Raw genomic sequence first — 22,672 nt, forward strand, 5'->3', positions numbered from 1 at the left:
TGCAATATGAATGAGGACACAGCACTTTGTGTGAGGCTTTCTCCGGGACTTGCTGTGAATGAATGTTGTGTGTATGCGTAGTGAACTTGTGTGCCTCTGTAAGCCTGATTTACAGAGTGCCTGTGTGTGTGTGCTTCTTTTTAATTAACACATGCCTGTGCATAAAAAGATGAGTTATCAGGATTTGCCTGTCCGGCTGTGCAAGTAGACGTAACGTATGCATGTGTTCTCCTGTGTGTCCGGAACATACATGCATGTCTGTGTGTGTGTCTCTGTGTGAGCCTGTGAGAGACAGACAAAGACAAAGAGGCTTGGAACGATAATGCTGCAGTACAGCGCCAGCGGATGTGATCCCAGATAAAAGCCACCAGGCTGCCTCTCTGCCTCTCCTTGCCTTCCTGCTGCTTTTCCGGACCAAGGAAAAAGGGGAAGCACAATCCCTTTCTGCCTGTCTTATTTTTTCCCTTCGCCTCTCAGTCCCTCCTCACCGGTGCTAAAAAGCGTGGCGGCAGTATGCAGTAGGAGGCGGTAATGGAGGGGCTGTGCCGGGCTGCGGAGCCTTTCTTGGCCGTGGGCCCGGCGGTGCTGGTGAAGTGTCATTACCGGCAGCGTTGCTAATGGATCGGGTACGGCTCCACCGCTCACCGCTAATGAGAGCAGCTAAAGGCCATGGACATGGGTGATTAACTCCCCCACCGTCGCTACACATGGCCAGGAGGATGCCCTGGGATGGATGTTAGTGTGCGTTCGCATGACTGTGTGGGTCCGTGCATGTGAATTTAAGGTTATCACACCTCCAGGGCTGTCACACTCAGGACGGGGTGAGGTGGCATATCCAGACTTCCTGACACATTACCACATTACCTCTCTGTGTCATCGCTCCTTCCCTCTCACCTTCCTGTCACTCGCGCTCTCTCCCTCCCGCTCTCTCTCAACCTGCTATCGTCTAAAAGGGCCTATCAGATTGTTGAAGTGACCTTCTCCCTGGCGAATCTAAACCATGCATACCAATTTTCCTCTGGTCTTTTTTTTTTTTTTTTTTGCCTTCGCCTTCTCCTTCCCATTAACTTATTCAGCCTACTCACCTGTGAGGGCTGCATGAAAGCAAATGAAGGGAAGCGGGAGATAATTAGCAATATCAAAATCTCCCTGTCAAAGGGAGAATGTCCATTTGAAATGTTATATTTCTCTGCAGGACTGCGAGAGGAATTTAAATTAGATTTAACAAGAAAATTTAATAAGATAAGATTTCTTCTTCTACCATAACCATTAGTTAACCTATTTAATGTGGCAGGTTGAGCGGGGCATATTTTGCAGTCGCTGCTGTGGAAAGTCAGGGGGATGTCAAGCCTGGCTACAGTGAATCGGGTTGCCATGGTGATAAAGATGATTTTTGTCCAATTTCAACTCTTTTAATACTTCCCTGTCCATAGTCAGGGGACAGGTTTGGGCGATATAAAGCATCCCTAATTGGCAATAAATGGTGTTTCACTCTTGCAGTCACACACGTAGCCACCGTGTCTATGCACATGCACGCACACACACCTGCGCCTGGAACAGATGGCGTGTGCGTATGTTTGATGAACAGGAGGCCTGAATAGTTCCTTAACGAGGCTGGTGTGAATGGACTCCTTAAGTCTCTTCTCCACCATCACTCTCCATGACATACAGCTAGAACTACAGTATAAAGTCAGACCGCAATGCAGCAGCGCAAGGACAAAAATCCATACCATAGACAGAACCACTCTGGTACCACAGTGGTTTGGGCCTCTGCATCTTAGAAGGCACTGCAATTTTCTGTTTGATGGGCACAAGGATGATAGGAAAGTTTACTTTCTGCTTTCAAGTTTTCTGTTTCTCCAGAAAATTGTTGTTCTGGCACGGGTGGAGACGAAGCACGGCACGTTAGCATGTTTAAATAAATCATCCGCCTCTATGTCTGTCACTCCACATCCATTCATCCCCCTCCGTGTTGACATGCTGTTCTGTTGCATCGTGTGCAAGCTGGAGGATAACAGTTGGTCAAGGCAAGAGCATCCAGCCACTCAGTGTGGGTTATTAATGGCAGAGCAGCGAGGGGATGGGCTCTGATGACTATTGATCTTAGCTGTGGGGCTCCAACACGATGGAAGCTATTGGAGTTGCACACCAGCGGCTGTGAATCACAGTGCTGTACTACTTCACCATGAAAAGCCCTCCATATCTCGGCCCTCAGGCTTTGTTAACCACCCGCCTGCAGTAATGTATATTGGCAAAATCACTGTCATCTTTTTAATCACCTCCTTAAGCACATTCTTATCAGCGGGCTTTTACAGTATATCATATTACTCCTTCAGTATTAAAGGTACCCTGTGGAGTTTTTGAACCCTCGTAGCGCTCTGGAGCACTTCTGTTAAAGGAGACATATTATGCTCATTTTCAGGTTCATCATTTTATTTTGGGTTACTACTAGAATAGGTTTACATGCTTCAGTGCTATCCGGTGTCACAGCACTGTATTCTCCCTCTACTACACTACAGTTGAAGGCTGTAAAAACAATGAGCAAAGATGCTAAGACCCTCATGAGAAAACTGCATAATTACCTGTGTTTTTGTCACAACGAGTAATCCAGTTCACAAGTTATTTTTAACATTGTTAATAGTAAAATACTGATTGGCACATCTTTAAGTTAGTGAAAAGATTTCTAAATAGACCCTGAAATATGCAGTAAACGGTTAACTTCATCCCACAAAACGACTCAAAATTCAGAGTATCGGGCACAAATCTGACTGCACTGCAGCGTCTTTTGCTTACTGTAAGTTTATGCATTTAATATGCATACAAATTAACAACATATAATTTAAATTCAGAATAAAGGTCATATTCAGAGCACAATTTAGATTCAGAATACATTTAAAAAGAACATGAGAAGTTGGAGAACAAACTTCAATTGCAGAACATTAAAATTCATTTTTAAGAGTGGCACAACTCACGCACCACATTCACATTTCTTGGCTAAGAGCCCATTCAGAATGCATTGTGATATATAAACAAAACAAAAAACAACGCCGTAAAAGGACCTAACTGCTCAGTGGTCGAGGGACTCAACGTGTCAACACGTGTTACTGTTTGAATGAGACGCTTCTCGAGGAGAGAGTGCACGCTCAGTTAACTTCACCCCGGGTGAGTAAAGGTTAAATATAGCCATGCACTGTTTATGGAAATGCAGAATAACTCACTGTACTTAGACTTTGTCATGGAAAAGCAAGGGAAACGGCCCAGATAATAGAGGGAAGCGCTTCACACAAATCTGTCTTCCAGGGACAGAGAGGCTGTCAATCACCATGACAACAGAGACCTGGGTTCTACATGCAGTGACAGGAGTAGGATGGAGAACACAGAGGGAAGGTCACCTCTTGTCATGTCAAACACTGTGTCGCTCGCACACAAACGCAGACACTGACACACACACGGATACTAAAAATGACAGCGTGTGCACATCCACACATGCACAGTGACTAACAAAGTGTCACAGATAGACTCATGTTGAGTGGCGAGAGCTCGAAGATGGTAAATAAATCAGTAATGGGGCGATAGGCACCAAACCTGGTAAATTAAATCAGTGAGGGGGCATGGAAGGCATGTTTATGTGTGCCATTCATAAACAGCAGGCCTGAGGTTCTTCAGCATTCTGTAATCAAGTTGTTCAAGATAGACAGTCACCAAACTCAGCTGGGTGACTACAGAAGTTGTTTTTCTGGTGAAGTAGATGAATTCCAAAGCAGTGACCATCACACACAGGCAGCGCTCCATGCTTCCTCATTACTAGGCGAGGTTTTCCTTAACCCTCCGTGCCGATCCTCGCTGCAAAATAACACTGCCTTTCTCGGAAAGCCATGGTCACCACACCAGTGTCACAGCCTGGGCGGACCGGGAACATTTGGTTCTTTTCTTGGAGAGTCGAAGAAAGCCACAGCCATACACAAACAGCCGCAGAGAGCCCTGGAACAGCCAAGAGTATTCTGAGGTGTGGCTCCTCCTTCAGCGGCCAGAGGCTGTCGTGAAAAGTTGTTGACTTTGGAGACGTTACTTATGGCAGGTGCTCTTCTGGGGTGAAAGCTGAGTCACGTGGCCAGTGGGGGTAATCAAAACAACCTCGCCACATGTGTGCATACATGAGGAATGTGCTCTAAGAGTATGTGGTGTCAAGTCCAGTTTACTACACGGATAGGTACAGATTTCAGTTCCCAACCCCTCTCTTAACAGTCTTTCTCAATTGGGCAGTATAAAAGGGCTTCCACATCTGGCTTAAGAACGAGAGTTATAGGAAACGTGTCTCAATTCTGATAGATGATATAGTGTGGCATGCCTTGTGTGCAGCTCAGCCATGGAGAAGTTATGCTACACAGCACATCGCCTCAGGAAGGCTAAGGAGGCAGAAAGGGGAGAGGCAGACAGAAAAACCAGAAATGAAAAAAGGAGAGAGAGTGCCTTAACCCACTTTCTACTATAATTCAACCCATCAAACATCAGAAGCCATCATCATAGATTAGCCTGTCTCTAATCCTGGCTGTTAGCACAGCTGGGGCAGATTAGGGTGGGGGCATTCCTGACAGAGCCAACATGGCGTCACAGTCGCTGACAGCTCACCTGGAAACACATGGATAACTGTACAATACAGCACTGTTTCAATCATACACACACACAAACACACACAGAGAGATCAAACGTAGTCCCGCAGCAAAGCTGCCTGCTTGCCTGCCCCCGGGGCAGCGGGGTTAGGGCAGGAAGTCAGGCTTCAGAGCTGTGTGACACCTCTAAGTCGACTTGATCCTGAAACAGGGGGGAGTTCCTGGTTTAGGGGCCGGTGTCTGCAAGCGAGTGTGTGCGTGGAATAAAGTAAACCGATGGAGTGATAGACTTGATGTTTGATTTAGAGAGTGAGTGAGACAGAGAGTGTAAGAGAGACACAGAAATTAGAGGGTGAAAGTGAGGAAGGTGGAGAATAGAGAGCTCTGTCACACTGTTAAGCTTCACAGGAAATCTGTTTAATGTGGAAGATCAGGGAGGAAATATGCTCTCTCAATATCTGGCCACGAATGCATGCAGCGTCAAACAAATGATACGGCAGCTCCGTGGCAGAGCACATGTGGCGACAGCCTAAGAAGGTTTGGCTTTCTTGACAGGAAATGTAAAATTCATCTCTTACACAATGTGCACTTTGTTGTCGAGCTACATGAACAATGTTCCGGAAAGATAAAAAGGCCTCTACTTGGTCCTTCTACCAACTGCTTAATGGACACCTACTGCTTTCTTTTTTTTAATATTCTGTCTCAACTCTTTAAGAGCAGATGTTGACTTTTAAATGTTTTGCATAGCTGGACTGGCGTGATGAAAAGGAGTAACAGCAGAACAGCCACAAATACATTTAAAGTGCACCTGGGCATTTAAAGCTTTGGATTTATTGACCGCCACAAAAAACACACTGTAAACGCTACATCCTGCATTTATATTCCTTCATCAATCCAACAAATGTTTTCTTTACTAATGGTACTTTCTGAAAGATTGAGATAAGCTGTGTAAAGTGCTGTGTTACTGATTCAATCAACCTACAGTAAATTACAGCCAGTCTCACAAACATAGACAAGACCTGATACTCGTGTGCAGGATTTAGACGTTGTTTTCATTAGTGTATAATCACCTAAAACTAATGAATTGTTGTGCTTTTGTACTTTTGTACCTATAGAGGGAGCGGGTTGTCTCTATATGTAGTGACAGTGAAACTGTAAAGACAAAAGGAAGCCAATCACAAGCTTCAATACATCAGGTCCTCACAGAAAGTACAACATTGTAATCCATCTGGTAAACACACAGAGTGAAAGGAAAAAGGGCAAAATACACAACAGTTAGCCCGACAGTAAATTAAACTGGGTACCATAAACGTACCTCGGACAGCTAGTGTAATGGCTGCTGTTATTAGCAGTTAACTGATCACATAAAAACTGCATTAACAAATCACAAATCAGAGAGCAGCTATAGATGGGACAGTGTGTCTAATAAAAAACGCCTGTTAATATTTGCTTGGTCACAGTTATGACAAAATGGCGGATGTAACAAATATACGTTTAACTGCTACCACGGCTGTCGACAGAATGATCGGCTGAAACTAGCTGCTGCTGGCAGGATAAGTCTGTTTTAGATAAATACTGTGCAGCTGTAGTTAAATGCACAATTATTCTTTCTCTGATTAAATCACTGTCATCGGTTTTGGGTCAGCAACATCATGCATTCGCCCTCAATGCTTCAGTCCACCCACAAAGGTCCAGGTTGGCATGGTGGAGAGGAGGTACCTGCTTCACTGTGCATTTAAGTCAAGGATGGAAATGGACAAAAATGCACAGACAGACCGCAGCCAGAAGGTAATCAGGATGAATCATTTACATGTTTGGTTTATATAATTGTTTAAGCTACCCCTAAAAGATATGCATAGTAGGGTAAAGATGTTTTATGTTTTGTTAAAGGCAGAATCCAGGGGAGAGAATCCACTGCCTCTGCTGCTCATAAAGCTTACTGCTGTGGACCATCTAGATGAGAGTATCATTATTCTAATCAACTTGGAGCTTCTCTCATCTGGTGCATGGCAGCTAGACAAGCTTGTGTTTGGGTGTTTGTGTAATGTGGGTGGTTCCATTGGAGCGCAGCGAGCGGGTACTCACACTTCCTGTAGTGCCCAGGGACAGATGGTTCATCTGCTGGGTGATAGGGCCCATCATGCTGGCAGGCTGCATGGACATAGTGTGGTCCATGGCTGGCGTGATCACTGCACCCTGGTGGAGCGAGAGTAAAGGACAGGGAGAAGGTGAGATGACTGATGACTTTTAGTCTTTATTCTGATCCCTATTAACTTGCCCAAAGTGGTCCATAGTGCTCCATAAGTCAATAACTGCTCCATTTTAAGTATCTTAAAAAAACAATTCAAGAAAAACATTAACGCTAACATGAATATCAGAGAATAGGCTGACTGATTTTGCATGAGAAAGGAGGTATAAAGGTGGATAAAGAGGAGGATAAAGTTTGAGGGAGGATGGAGACTTGGTGGCTAAAGGTGGACAGGCAGGAACTCAGGGTTAGAGAGAAGAAGGAGAGTGAGAAAGTGAGCAGGAGGACAAGTTGGGGGAAGAGATCATATCGCCCAAAAACATAAAAGCAATAATAACAGAAGAAGAGAAAAGCATGGGGCCCGGGCAAGGGGTGACACAGGGACAATGCAGCCAGAGAAGGAAGAGGCACAGTGTCGATAAACAGGAGCAAAACACAGGGACTTTTTCAAGATCGATACACACTATTGTCTTTGTGCCGTCAAAATCATCAATATCGGCTGCTGATGTATCAACAATATGGGTTTGTGCGGTTCATTGATTGATGGGAGAGAAAGCTTTCTCCCTCCCTGTCTCTCCCACTCTCCCTCACTCACTCCCATCCTGGTATAATGCGCGGCATGTTTTCCCTAACAGGCGGATGAGAACGCTGGAAGCTTCTTTTTTCACGGTGCAGTGGAACATGAGGGAAAGTGATGAAACCATTGTTGCTCTTTCATCCCTTGTCATGATAGCTCCATTTCCCCAGCACTGAAGCCTCGGGAGGAACGCGTTCAAAACCAAGCCCCTTTCCTCTGCTCGCCTCTCTTTTTCACTTTGTGTTGTGAGAGTGTTTATGTGGGTTTGTAGGTAAGCCGGCAACACACTGTGTGTAACAGCGTCCGTGCACAAGTGTGAAAGAGACTGACAGTTGTGTGTGTGTGTGTGTGTGAGTGCGCGACTCCCACAAAGTATGTTTGCGTGCGTGTGCGCACCCCACTGGTGACTCTGTGTGGGCCTATTGGAGAACAAACTGTGCAGACACAGCCTGTCAGAATCGCTCTGCTTGTCTACTCCCTGCATTCTCAACACAGCTAACTCCCTCTCTCCTTGTCGCTCACTCGATATGCAAGCTTCATGTGATCCTTCCCTGAATTTCAGCTCGGCATAGAAAGACAGACAGCGAGTGGAAAGCTGAGATCGGCGTTGGAGGAAGAACTCCGAGTGAACCCAATCTCTGGTAGTTGAAACTTAACCTCGTTATAACATAGAGTTGAATAAATTATTTATGCATCATTAAATTAAAACAGGTTGCACCACACAAACTTGAGGCTTTCACTTACAGACTTTTTTTTGCATCTCAGGCTGACATGACACTCAATCAAAATGTTGTTTGATTAATAATGTGAGCTGGGAAGATTTACCACGATGTGCCTCAAATTAGTCTTGACCTGACAAAAATATAGTGTTGTTGGAATTGCATAATCAGATTAATTCATGAGTATGATTAATTCTGAGCTACATACAGTATGTATGCATATTATACAGATAAAACAGAATAAACGATTACCAACTTCAATTCATCATTCCCCACCAGAAACTGGTGCTATGCTATTGTTCTAACAGCCCTCACTCTGGTATCAACAACCCATGCACTTAACTTACTAATGAAACTACTATGCTTACGTGAACCCAAACCATCATCTTTTCCTTAAATTAAAGTAATTTTGGTGCCTAAACGCAACCAAAGTCTTTCTCTTTAACAAAGGTAATCAAGAGTTTATTATTGTTACCGTGGCCACGAAGGTCACCTGACTTCTTCCTTTCCTGCATGTCCAAATAAACTAGATAAGATATTAAGAGCAGTGGGCTTTTGTTTTCCGGAGAATGGGTAACATGACAAATGGGCCTCTGGTCAACTGAACGTAGTGTTTCCCACACATAGACTTTACTGGGACAGGCCAACCCTTGTTTATTAACAGCAGCCAAAGTATATTTTGGCGACCCATTTTTAGCATCTTATACTTTTAATTTTTTCTATCCTCAGTGAGAATGACACCATCCACGATCAGCTAACTAGTGGTCAATCTGTTCTCATCCTAGCCCTTGTGTTTTTGAACATTTGTACAAGCTCCGTAGAGACCTACACTCAGAGAGCTGTTCAACTTTGTTGGGGTATTATTCGGTACCATGTTTCTCACTTTACTGTTTCTGAATTTCCTGTCTTTGTTTTTCACTGGGCAGCTCTGCAGATGTTTACCTGTCTTCACCTTTAATGGTGCAACCTGATTCAGTAAATCACTTGTTTGTCTTTGCTTTGTTGTGCTACAATTTGCTCTGTTTTTATTGCTGCCCATTTCTCCGTCTTACTTTCATCATGATTGTTGTTTTGTTTCTCGAATTTAGGTTGCCAACTATACATCTGACCAGGGACGATGGATGAAAACCAGCCTCTTGGCTAATTCTGGCATATTTACAGTGATACTAATATTAATATGTACTGTTCCTAACAAAATAAACTGGATACATGAAAATGAAATGAAGGCTACTAATTACTAAGAACATAGGAAGGATGGGGCATACTTTAACCAACCTATGCAGATCCATTACTTTAACAATACCTCAACGTAGAACCCATCTCTTATCCAATTTGTGTGGAAAATCTGAACCTGCAAATTAATGTGTATCTATAGCTGTCACGCAAATGCAGTGGGGTAATAAGGACAACATTTCTCTCTGAAATGGAGTGAAGCTGAAGTTTAAAGTAGCGAAAAATGAAAATGCCAAGTGCTTAGTTCCGTTTCACCACTGGCTGTGACGGACGAGGAAAGAAAAAGGCGAGGGGAAACGAGGAGACAGACAGAAAGACTGCGTGAGGACAGGAGAGGGATGATTAAGGAGAGAGCTGATGGAGGTCATGAGGAAGATGGGAGCGAGAGGAGACGGACAGGAGGAGAGGGAGGAGAGAGAATTAGAGAGGGGAGGCTGAGGAACATGTAGGGGAGAAAGGCAGAGATGACAAAGAAGAAGAAGAGGAAGCAAGGAGGAGAGAGGGAAGGAGAAAGAGAGGAGTGAGAGGGAGGCAGCAGGAGCTGTGGGCTACCTGTTACCGATTCAGCCTCCGACAATGCCTTTATAATGGGAAAGGGAGAGCAACGGAAAGGCTTAATTCACAGACGTGTCAGGGAGAGTTAAGCCGATTTGTGATTTCGATTTTCTGTGTTTGTGAGACTGAGTGTCTGTGAGAGAGGGGGTTTTAGTGTGTGTGTGTGTGTGTGGGTGTCTGTCGTGCTGTGTGTCTGTCCGACTCAAGAGGACAGAAAATAAGAAAGAGACAGACACAAACAGACAATATGTGTTTTTGATTTGTCCTCTGAGAGAGACAGACAAAGAGCAAGATAATGGATGCCACAGATGAATCTGACACAAATGTATGAGATGATGTTTACAGATCGCCTCGATGCATGCATATGTTTGGTGCGTGTGTGTGGTGTGTCTGTGAAAAACCCATCTTGCTTAAGATGGTATTGATCCTGGTCCAGACAGGAGACAGACGACATAATCCCCCTGGTTGTTAAATAGGCTGATATACACTCAACGACTGCAGACAATGTACAGTAAATAAGAAAACTTGTAAAAAATCTTACAACCAGCCGTGTTTTTTTAATGGCCGCTCATTACAATAGAAACACTCTAACTGATGGAGTGCTGATCGGTATCAGCTCATAATCATCACTTTGTCTTTTGGGTTGCTTATCAGAAATAACTATTGTAAAATGTGTAACGAGAATACATAAAAGTCACACAGATAGTGAGTGTTTTTACTGCCTGATCCATTACGGCTAAAAGACCTCCGCCACATGAAGTGTTTTACATTCCTGTCGAGCCCCACACAGACTCAAGATGCAGTCGGGGAAGCAGTATGTTCGGTTGATAGCGTCACGCTTATGGAATTCAGTATTTGGTTTCTTGCTGCACAGAATTTTATCCAGTTCTGAGAATGCAAATTTAAAAAATGTGGCCTTTCTGTTTAAAACCATCTGACTATGAGGCGAGTGGGAGAGACAGACACAACACGTTAGATCAGTGTAAGATCTACGCCTACATCTGACACGATGCATTATATGAACACACATCTTTTTTTGGATAACTATCTTGCAAATTTCAAATACTCTTATGCTGTGAACTTTTAAACATTCCCTGGTGAATACTTTGCACATTCCTGCACAAAACTGTACAGCTCTTCCTTTTAATTAACATATTGTTCTATTTTTGAATAATGTTTTTTTTATATTTTCAAGTCATTTTTTTATATTTTGTTCTTGAGCTTGACTTGAAGTACTTGTGTTTAATCTTTCTTTATATTTTTTTCTGCGTGCAATGTTTATTATTATGCACCAAAAATGCTAGGCCAAAAACAAAAAACCTACATAGCAATAAACCCAAGAATTTCAGTTACACTTTATAGCACCCTTCATTAATAAATGGTACATTTATAGTTAAAGACACTTTTTTTGATAGTTATTTCACTGTTAACAAACAATGAAATGCTTTATTACATTTATGGAGCAATTGTTTATTGTAAAGACGCAACTGATATTTACTAACTTTACAAATGCTTCATAAATTGTTTATAAAGCATTTCATTGTTAACTATTGACCTTGGTTTAATAAACTTGAATAAAACATTTATTAATGATTTTTTATTATAGGAATTAACAGAATTAACAAAGGTCACCTCTACACAAAAACATTCTCTAATCTGTGTCTGACAGGATTTTTGCCGGGAAAAAGAGTCAAATTACTACATTAAAATCCTTAAAATGACACCTACCATCAGTTTAACTGCTCTGACCTCACTGTAAAGTCCATTTTCAGTGTTTGTTATGTACGGGAAGCTTCAAGTTTCAACATCATATTTTTGTTTGATGAATATTGGACCAGAATTAATGTCAAAATTATTTGTGATTTCACAAATCATGCTTTCCAATGAGTACTAAGAAAATGTACAGTTTCAGCAATGACTGTGAAAACAGCCTTCTGCTTAAGCTCAAACATTCAACTGTAGGAAACAAGAAGAAATATACAGTTCTCACTAAAGTTTAAAGAGACGGCAAGAAACAAACCTGCTCAATACGGGCTCTGTAACCATAGAGTATTAGAATATGCACTTAAATCTGTTCAAAGTGAAAAGACAGTAATCTGGATCATATGTAGAGTGAAAAAAATATCAATGGAACCTTTAAAACATCTTTACAGGAAGTCTTCTGCAGAAGCCTTCTGTGAAATTCCTGTGAAACATATCGTCTGCTTCTGATGACTTTAAAACTGATCAGTATCAGCCCTAAAAAAAAACCTGATGAAAGCGTCCCTACAGCGATCCATTCCACTCATCTCTATTGCAGCTGCGGGTTATAATATCCAACATTATTGCCTATCTCCACTGTTGCTTCAAACCAGTGCTGAGATATCACTACCTTCAGGCAGTGGCGATGCCCTCGCTCTAGCTGAAAGCAGCCTGAGGCCACGAAGAGAAGCTCACACACCGATCGCGACCATGTAGGCCTTGATGTCTCACTGCTGCCAAGAAGGCATGTGGTTATTGAAACTAGCGAAGCATACTGTCCAGCCATTGCCAACCAAATCAGTAAAAGCCTGGTTAGAAATAAGAACGGGGAGTGAACAACATTACTCAAAGTGAGTGTAGCTTTCCCGACAGGTGAAGTATGAAAACTTGGGGGGGGGGGGGGGAAGAGACCAAACAGGCAAATTAAAAGCCTCAAGAACGTAAAACAATGACAGAGGCTGTGTTCCTGCGTCTTCCACTCAAACAAAGCATCACTTGTGTCGTCCACATGAAAGAGGACCCGCGCTCGACTCAACACATTCCTCGCTGTGTTTGACAGTTGGTTTCTCCATGTGAAGTTTAGTGGTTTGGATACTGATGCTGTGGGCGTGTGTGTGTGTTAGTGTGTTTTGTGTTGAGGTAAATACGACACACACACACACACACACACACACACACACACACACACACAGCTGAGGTAATACATATACATTTCTTCATCTCCAGTGAGACGTACACAGACTGCGCTTATTCACTCAGTTCTTATTGGTTTGGAAAGCCTGGTGTTATAGCACATCTGCTGGTGATTGACTGGTAACTGTATACAGCGCAGAATGCCAGGGACCCCTAACACTCCAGGCCTGCACACCTGAAGCTTATAAACTGCAGGCAATGAATCTGTGGCCATAGAAACCACAAAATTACACATGAATTATGGAATTTTTTAATATCACTGTAGTGTGTATATGCCTTTTTCTTTCATCTATATTTAAAATGTTCCAGCATGATCTGAATGTGTGTGCTTTTCATTATTTTTCTGTGTTTGTGCTACAAAAGCTGCCCATTACTTTGCCTTCACCTACCATTGGCTGTGGCCACAGCTTCCCAGATACCCTCAGGCACCTTTTTGTTCGGGTAAGCCCAAAAAAGGGAGGCAGCAACCAGGGTCTTTCACGCTAATCCAAAGCACGAATCCCTCCTCAGGGCTAAGAGACTACCAGGGACTGCCCTACTCTTACCGACACAGACTGCCGACCACACGAAACGTGAAATAGACTAAGCTGGGGAAGAGAACTGCTCTTTTTACACCACTTCAATGCAGGCTGATGAAATGCAATGAATGAAGCTTCTTGAGTTGACGTTGATGCAGATAGCGGCTTATCGTGGTCGTCGCAGTCATTTAAATTTGGACTGCAATGAAAAAACTTTTTTTAAAGGTTTTGGAAAGCCTCAGTGGGAACCTGAAGGGAACAGTGGGATCGTTACTGTGGAAATGAAGCAGCTGAGGGGCCATGAGGACGTATGCTAACTGATTAACATGTGGAGACAGACATCGATGACGGATTGTTCACCTCTGGCACAGATGTTTATCTACGGTGTATCTATTTATCCTCCACAATGAAATGAAAACAAGAGTGATGACTGATCAGTCTCCTTCCACTTATTGATTCATTTGTCTGTCAATCAGGTGCAATATCTCAGAGGATGCAGATTATGTTAGCAGTAAAAAAAAAAAGGTTTGAGCACTGAAGCCTGTATTTTTAAAAATGAAGCAGTTGAAATGTGAGGTGCTGCAGGCTACAATTATAGATCAAACCAGAATGGCCTAAAAGTCTGCTTTACCCAATTATGCCATTTTGTATTTTTACCTAGATCAATGCTACCTACCTACCTACCTACCTGCTCCCTAGATCTAACTCCTTTTTAAGATACAAAAATGTGTTGTGTAATGACAAACAACTAATTATTGGTTATTAATATTGGTTGGGCTGGGCACCAAACTTCCATAATTTTATGACTCCAACCAAATTGTCGTGACACCATTGAGTATCCATTCGTTGTCATTCGATAATTCGACCAAATTTTGACACCTAGGGAGTTCAGTGTCACTGAGCCAATAAGCATGCAGTACGCTTGTTATGCTTAGACCTAACAGGGCTGTTGATTGGCTGTCTCGAGGCATGCAGGAAAAACACTCGGTCACGCTCAGTGACAGGGCTCACCACACTGTGGTAAACAGGTTTCTTTTTTGTGCTATGAAACGGCTTTGAGCCTGTAAAAGTGTCAAGTAGTAGTAAAAATAAAGTTTTTTACTGCAATGTATAGTGCAATCTTTTTTTAAGATTTCATAAAAATTGGTTTCGAAAAAAGCATCGTTCAGGGACTGGCATCGAAGTCAAGGTATGGACCTTTTTCCCAGCAGTCATTTTGACAGTAAACAGGAGGGTAAACAAAGGTGTTACCAATGACACTAATTAAGATTCTGCTCCAGTCGGGTCAAACAGAGTCAAGGTGCTGCTATTGTGCATGTTGGCTCACAAGAAAGTCTCCGCTATGCCAAATGGAACGGAAGTCATTAATTAAACCTGTGTTTACCTTCTATTTCATGTCAATATGAAAAACATATCTTGGTTCTGGCACGTTCTGAAAATCACCATCGTTAATCCCTACTTACTGGCCATGACTGAGATTTTTTCATGTTGCTTTGTTGTGCATGAATAACTGTATATGTGTCTGTGTGTAAAAGAGCGATCCAAACTATTATTTTGATCCCTATTAATGCTGCTCATGATTAGAAATGCTCATAGTAATGAGGTTATTACCAAAAAGAAACAATTAACTTGTCCTCATTAAAGAGGACAAGATATCTGGATGAATTTTGAAGTGTGTGTGTGTGTGTGTGTGTGCGTGTGTGTGCATTGGGCATGTTTGAGAGAGGATAAGGGTGCTAGATGAAGCATGTAACAGTATTTGTCATGTCTTCATGGGAGGTCCATTCCTCTCCACGCTCAGATCAACCGTTCTCTGACTGCCTTTCGTAGACAAATGGATCATTTCACACACAAGGCTCTCTCCAGAATATTTACTCTATTTCCAAAGGAAAGAAAAAGAAAGATCAGAAATCCAATTAAAAAAAAACAGAGCCAACTAATAAAGTCTGTCCACCAAAGCATATCAGCTTTAGTCTCCAATTTTTTTTTTTTTTTGCTTCTATCGAAAGATTTTTCCGAAGTAATATCCAAAAGCTTATAGCGAAAATGCAGCAGCTCAATCTCTCTATCAGTCACCCTGTGGCACCGCAACAATATCTCTCTTATATGAATGAAACTTTAACCCTGAACAGACGATTTTTTGCTGGCACTGACACAGTAGCTGCAGTTGTACTCTGAAAGGGCAGCAGAGAACAGAGAGACTCTAGAGGCGAAAAACAGGGAGGAATGAGAGGGAGATGTATAGAAAGAGAGGGATGAGAGATAAAGAGGGGTGGGGAGAAAGAGCAGCGAGAGCAACTCAAGGACGACCGTAGCCCCGTCTCAAATTCTGCCTCGCCAGTCAAATCCATGAGGCCGACATAATGTTCCCCTTCTGAAATCCGCGGAGCGTTTTTCATGTCAAGCGAGGGAGATGGTATCACACAGTGCACAGATTCACCTCCATCCGATGAGGGCAGATAGTTATGGTTCAATTCTAAAAGGCCCCGCTAGCGTCTATTCAAAGCCGAGAGCCAGGGAGAACTGGCTGCGGTGCAATGGAGAGGAATTCAATAATTCACCTCCAGGATGTAAGGGCCAATGCACTCCGGCAAATACACACTCGAAGCACATACAGTTCACGGTGAGGAGAAAGGGAAAAAAAAAGAAGGGGATGGATAAGTCATGGGGAAAGACAGCAATGCTGCGCTTGGCTGGCACTGTAGCTACTCCCGACACTCTTTGGCAGTGCAAAATGAATTTGAGAGTCTGTGTGTGTGATTGATGATCTGTACGCAAGTGAGATTTACCATTAAGAATGTGTTTCTGAACTGAAACAATATGTGTGTTCGTGCATCTGTGTGTGAGCTGTTTTTTCCTTTGTTGTTGTCTTTTGAGGCCTTTAGTTTGTCTCTGCTTCTCTACAAGGTCTGCTGACTTGTACAGCGCTGACCAAAAGAGCAGAGCTCCAAAAGGCGAGCGGTCACGCTGTTCTGACATCCCACGCCTAACTGACAAACAGAGCACGGCATTAGAGGATCTGAGAGACAGTACGAGAGACGAGGAGGAAAAAAAGGGGAAAGACGGACGATAAACAAAAAGGAGAAAACGGCGTCTGGAAGAACAAGCTGCAAACTCATTCAGCTGTCCACTTTAAAAAACACTGTCACTTTCTATCAAGTTCCACGGCGAGTGAATCTCGCCCATTAATTGGGGATAAACAAATTTTGAAAACCGCTCTCTCCTCACCCTCTCTCTCTTACTGCTAACAAAGTGCTGGCTCCTCTGCGGGATGAAGTCCAGTTTCGTATGGATGGACCTGTCAAACTTAATCTAGTCTGATAAAAACAAACACCTTTGCCGAAGCGGTACATGCTGCAACTCTCTGTTTACTGTGCAACGAGCAAACTCACGGTCAAGTTGTTCTCAACTTCAGCTAAGTATAATTTACTGCCACTCAATACATCATCTGTTTTTCTCAACAAATTACCGGTATTGTTTAACACTACTTACAAAAGCAAGAAAAACATCAAAATAAGTAAACAAATCGACACAGTAAAACAGCTTCAGCCCCAGCTTATTAACAAGGTTTGTAACTATGTACCTACCATTTTTCAGACAAGCTGAATTTGTCCTACTGAGAGCTGCTGTACTTAACACTGTTGAGGTCTGAAAATAATTTCTTAGCAAGTTTGTTTCCTTAGAAGACACTCCTCACCCAGATTATCTATCATGATTGCTTTCATGCCAGACATAAATACGGGGTGAGGGATTTTCTTTTAGGCTCGAGTGGGAAAAAGTAATGCTGTAAGTTTCACAGGACTATATAATAAAATATATAAAATATCAGTCATTTACCTCACCATAGAATCATGAAGTGTAACAACCCCATGAACAACTGGACCTGGTCTCTATAGAATTGTGCATTTGGAAAGGTTTAGGCTCATATGTTGGTTATATTTTATATCTGTACAAGAACATTTACAGTATATCATTTTTATATAAGTGGACCTCAAAAATGTTTTGTTCTGGTAACAAGCAAAATATTAATGAGAGAATATTATTGAGGCTGCTGTGTTGCAAACTGTGATAATGAATTTTAAGTAATTATACTGTGAATTCATCCCTCAGGATCGATAAAGTTTCATCTTAATCAATAATGATACATCATGATCTATTCATTAATTGATTACATTTTGTGTTATTACTTTGAATATCAATATAAACGTGCAATATTTCCCAATTAAATGCGGCGGAGTAGCAGAAAATGGAAAGTCACTAGAAAATAAATATGCTCTTTGGACTAGTCACAATCTTAAATGAAAACAAAAGCATTGTATTCATATTTTTTTAGTGTACTTAATTAAAGTAAAAGTACATTAAAATTACTAAAATGCAGTACTTCCACTCCAAGTTCCTCAGCAGTTGAACTGACATTGCCTCTGTGTTGCTAATGAGACACTCCAGTTAGCCTAAATGTTAATTTACTGTTGGGCTAATTGTTATGTGTTTAACTGTTTTTTACGATTACTCTTGTGGAATAGGTTTTTTCTAGTTTAATTAACTGTGTTGTACAACTATTATTGTACCACGGAGACTTACTGCAAACCTCTCTCTGGTGACACCAGGAGACTGGAAACTGGAGACTAATTTGATAGCTTGTCATTTCTTTCGTGAATCATTTCCTTTCTATGTGTGTAACTGTGCCAATGCATTTCTTATAATACACACACGTAGGCCATTTCTATTCTATACTGCTATACTCTACACAGTCTGACTGGCAAGCTGCGACCCCATCCCCTTCCATGCCTGGCCGCCTCCATATTGCCTGGACACCAGGAGCGCCATTGCAAAACGCTCCATTGGTTTAACACATGACACGTGGAGGGAGCCACCGAATTGCAGCACAATCAATTGGTTTTTAATGCTTTGAGTGGGCCCCTGAGCTCTTGAAGCTAGCATGCTTGGCTAATTTGATGTGATTTACTGAGCTGGTGGCAGGCTGTGTGTGTGTGTAAGGGGCGGTCTGCTGTGTATGTAGCTGGTTGGCGGATAGGAGCGTGGGTCATAAAGGGAGACAGACTGGTAGCTATCCACTGACGGGAGTGACAGCTGGGGTTAGCACCTAGCAGCCGTTTGGTGACAGAGAGCCACTGGAACACAATGGGGATGGGGCCATGGGGACGGATACGGCCACATGGTTACTGCTGGCATGAAGGCATGATGAGATGTACACCAACAGCACAATGCAGCCACTGGCTACTGCCAAAGGCTCCAAGAAGCCTCATGACATAAGGCTGGAAGATGGATGTCCGTCAGGCAGCCGCGCTTGATGGGAATAACCAGTATGGACCACACATATGGCACTACATAACACATACGGTGCATACAAACATGAGCAGTTACACAAACGTTGCAGATGAAGCTGTGTATGTTCTGTCTGCGTGCCGACAGACAAACCATAACAACATGTGACTAAGTTGGCAGAGGATAAAGAAATAATGGAACGCACATTCAAATAAACACATGGGTTGATATGCTTTAGGCGAATGGACACATGTGCTGTGTATGCAGGAGCAGACACATAAATGCCCGCACACAAATAGACCGCATGGCACATGCTGAGCAGTTACACCTTCTTATTTCTCATTCTTGTCGTTCACCTTGTAAAACTGTCTACAACCCACACGACATCTTCACTCTCACAACAGGCAGACTCAGCAGCAAAGAATAGTTAGCTTGTTAGTGAGCTAGCTTTAATCCTGTGTGAAGGTGTCAGTGGAAAAGTGCAGCCCTGACTGTGAAGGTAGCAAGATACAGCAGGGAAGAGAAGGCTGCGTGAATGAAAGATACTCGTAGGGAAGACAGGAGGTGGCTGTGGCTGAAAGGCAAACTGAGTGGCTTGGAGGGCAGCTGCAGCTGGGCGTAGTGTGTGTTTGTGTGACTCTGCCTGGCTGGTGGCCTGCTGCGACCAGATTACATGTTCACTGTCCCACAGCGGGAGTGGAAGTGAGATGGGAAGGACTGAGTGGTAAATGGCCACGGCAGGGAGCCACGCGGCTGGTTGAGCACTCCCTCCATTGAGTGAGTGCTTGACCACCAGCTGGAGAGTCCAGTGTTTCCCAATTTGTTCAGACACAGGGACACGCGAGCAGTTGTCTTTTTGACTCAGGCTAACAATGCTATTGGCACTTTCATAGAATGCTCGAGGCAAACATAACTTTCCAAAGAAAGCAGAGACGGAAATTAGACAGAAAGTGTCTATTAACATTAACATTTGCACCAGAGGGAAATCTGCATTCTTGGTTAACGTACATTTTTTGATGTTAAAGAAACACACTACGATGACAATGTTTCCCAGATATCATAATTCATAAAACATTTGAAAGATAGAATCATTAACAGCATCAATGCAGTTATACAACTCTCACGCAATTATCATGTATTATACTGAAGTGCATTTTAAAGTAAAATTGCACAATTTTACAATATCATGTGGTGCTCTGCTGTTTGAAATTCTCAAGTGCACTCTGTATTGTACTGCAGGGTGCTGTATTATAGCAGATTTTAAGTAAAACATCTACTAATTTGTGTCTATAGCACAGAGCAACCTTTTAATGACTGTAAAGAATCTATCACATGTGCCCTAGACTCGTTTAGAACAATGAAGTAAAACGTACACTGAATGTGCTTCAGGGGCCACGAAAGGCCTCAAGCAAACATAAAAGCCTCTGGCAGAATGTTTTAAAACCTCTAAGCAACAAAACGAGAATGCTAATGGTGCTTGGATCAATTAAAGCTCAACCTTATAACAATTTGCTGAACTGCTGAATTTGGCAAAACATTCAGGAGGCAAATCTGGGGTGTTTTTCAAACAGTATGTTTGGTACGATACACTGGGTTATTTGAGTCCCTGAAAACATCCTAGAAACATTAATATTTGTTCAACTTCACTAGAGAGAAGTAAATCGTGATTTCACCAGTGAAGAAAAAGTGTGTAGAAATTCTTTGTAGACTTCTTTGAGGATGACCTAAAATAAAAATGTTGGAGTCCTAGAAGACAAATGTTCTGTACTCTCTAAACAGGATGATTGAAGAACATTGGATGCCATATGACTATGTCAGTGGCACTGTGGCAGCCTGTGTTATTTGCGAAAATGTAATTAATATTAATATTTCCCTGTCTGCTGTCTGGGATGGTAACCCAGAGCAACAGTCTACAGCCTGTCTGTATTGTGCTGTGGTCTGGTAAATGATGTTGAATTGCTTCCTGGCACATCCAACACCTATAAACTCACGACCAAAAAAATAACTAAATGTGTTCGTATACTTAGGAAAGATGGAGACATGTGGCTATCAGAATGGGGGTAATGCGCCTTTATAGAGCCGCATATAGTAACTGCAGACAAAAGTGGTGTAATCATTTAGCTATCAGACGTTTTTATGTGGGACTGTAATTGTACGAATGAAGTTGAGTTGGTTTAACATTTAACCTTCAATAAAGGAGGAAAACAGAGTCTACGACTCCTGATCACTTGTATTGCTCTAAATGTACAGAAATTCTCTGTGTTACGAACTATTTTCAACTCAAATAGACTTATTGAAACGAGTTCCTTCTAAAACCTTTCAACAGCTCTGGTTAAACACTGTGCAGAAAGGAGAAACTGGAGACAACCCATGGATTTTTAACTGACAGTGGGCCCCAGTGGGGACTCCTGGGCAGCTACTGCAGGTAAATGGTAGAGTACTTACTGTAGGTTGCATAACATATTGTTGATGAGGCATCCATGACGTACTCTGGACCTGAGGAGAAACACATTAAAATGTAAAATAATGGTGACAAAATACATTTTCACGAAGCTTCACTCAGATGCAAGTAGTATCCTGTACAAAGCATTACATGCTGATCAAATATTTTCCAATACTCTCAAGTCTGGAGGTTTTTTAAAAACGACTGCACTGGTTTTAATGCACCAAATTGGCTGAACTTTACAAAGATTAAGCCGTGCCAAAGAATTACAAGAAGAATCTGAAAGTCTGGAGGCAGCAAATCTCTCTCTGCCTTCTCATTATTGCCAACAGTATGACTTGTGCACGGAGACCTCACGGTAGGTTCCTTTCTCTATAATCAGGGGAAATTAAGGGACAGACAGCTTATTATTTAAAAGTAAAAATAAAATAAAACAGAAAAAGAAGGAATCTAAAGGACCAGAGCGGAACTATTCTTTATTGCGGACCAGATTTCTGAGGTATGCCAACCTGTTACCAGGGGAAAACATATACAGACATGCATATTTACAAATGTGGATGAGAAAGTTAAAAAAGATGGTGAAACAGTGACAGAGACAATGATCAAGAGACTGGGGAAAATGGAGGAACAAACACAGCTTTTGGATGTGCTGGAGAGAGGAATTAGACAGCTTGTAGCAGACAAACACGCAGGCTGGCCACTGATCCTGGTAAAATGATTAGATTAAACAAAGACAAACACGGAATAATCTGCTATAAGAGCAATCAATCCCCTGAGCCAACCCAAACGCGTGATTTGGACGCACACCTAAACAAGCGTGCTATTCTATAACGTGAAGCCAAGTCTGTTTGTTTATACATGGCTGTGTTTGTTCTGCCCAGCTGAACGGGACAGCAGATAGACACAGAGAAAAGCTTATCTTTAATCACTTTTCTTCGGCATTTCCTAACTAAGATACAACATGACCATCATGTGAGTTATCTAATAGAGAGCAGAGCTGTAGTCTTCAGACTTAGACTGTAGTCAGACTTAAGGCACCATTACACTGTGTGGCATTGGGCCAATCCCGATGGAAATTCACGATAATGAAAGAAATGTTTCGAAATTCCAGTAAATGAGCCTTTGGATTATAAATGCGCTCACTGCTGATTTAGAGCTTTGGTGACCAAAAGATGACGCAGTATCAGAAATTTGAAACCAAAAATCCCACAAATGTGTCCACCCGTGCAACCGATGTTTGCAAACCAGCCAATAAAAATACTATATGACGTGGCACAGACTGCATAGAGAGGCAATGTCCTTCCTGTTTTGGTGGACCACCATAGGACCTTATTTCAGAGTAAAACATATACAGTTGATATGGAGAGAGAGAGGAATAAAAAACATTTCTTGTTTGAATTGAGCCATGAATAACTTCTAGATGTTTGTAGGTTTAAAAAAGAATTTCTTAACTCGAGAAAGTCACATTGTGTCATTAAACTTTTGCCGTAAATGACTGAAAGTGAAATAAATTAAATTCTATTCTTCTCCAATGTACTAATATACGATA

The 22,672-nt window shown here is 42.2% G+C and overlaps 1 protein-coding gene across 6 annotated transcripts in view; it reads right to left on the bottom strand.

Annotated features, from left to right (window-relative positions):
- rbms3 (RNA binding motif, single stranded interacting protein) overlaps positions 1-22,672 on the bottom strand; it is a 307,812-nt gene that overhangs the window by 11,145 nt on the left and 273,995 nt on the right. For all 6 annotated transcript variants that reach the window (XM_030411796.1, XM_030411794.1, XM_030411795.1 and 3 more), the window contains 2 exons: positions 21,126-21,176; positions 6,696-6,806 (listed from right to left, as the gene is read on the bottom strand). In XM_030411796.1, coding sequence (XP_030267656.1) covers positions 6,696-6,806; positions 21,126-21,176 — 162 coding nt within the window. The remainder of the gene's footprint in view (positions 1-6,695; positions 6,807-21,125; positions 21,177-22,672) is intronic.

The sequence above is a fragment of the Sparus aurata genome, chromosome 3 (assembly GCF_900880675.1).
Source record: "Sparus aurata chromosome 3, fSpaAur1.1, whole genome shotgun sequence".
Taxonomy (NCBI): Eukaryota; Metazoa; Chordata; class Actinopteri; order Spariformes; family Sparidae; genus Sparus; species Sparus aurata.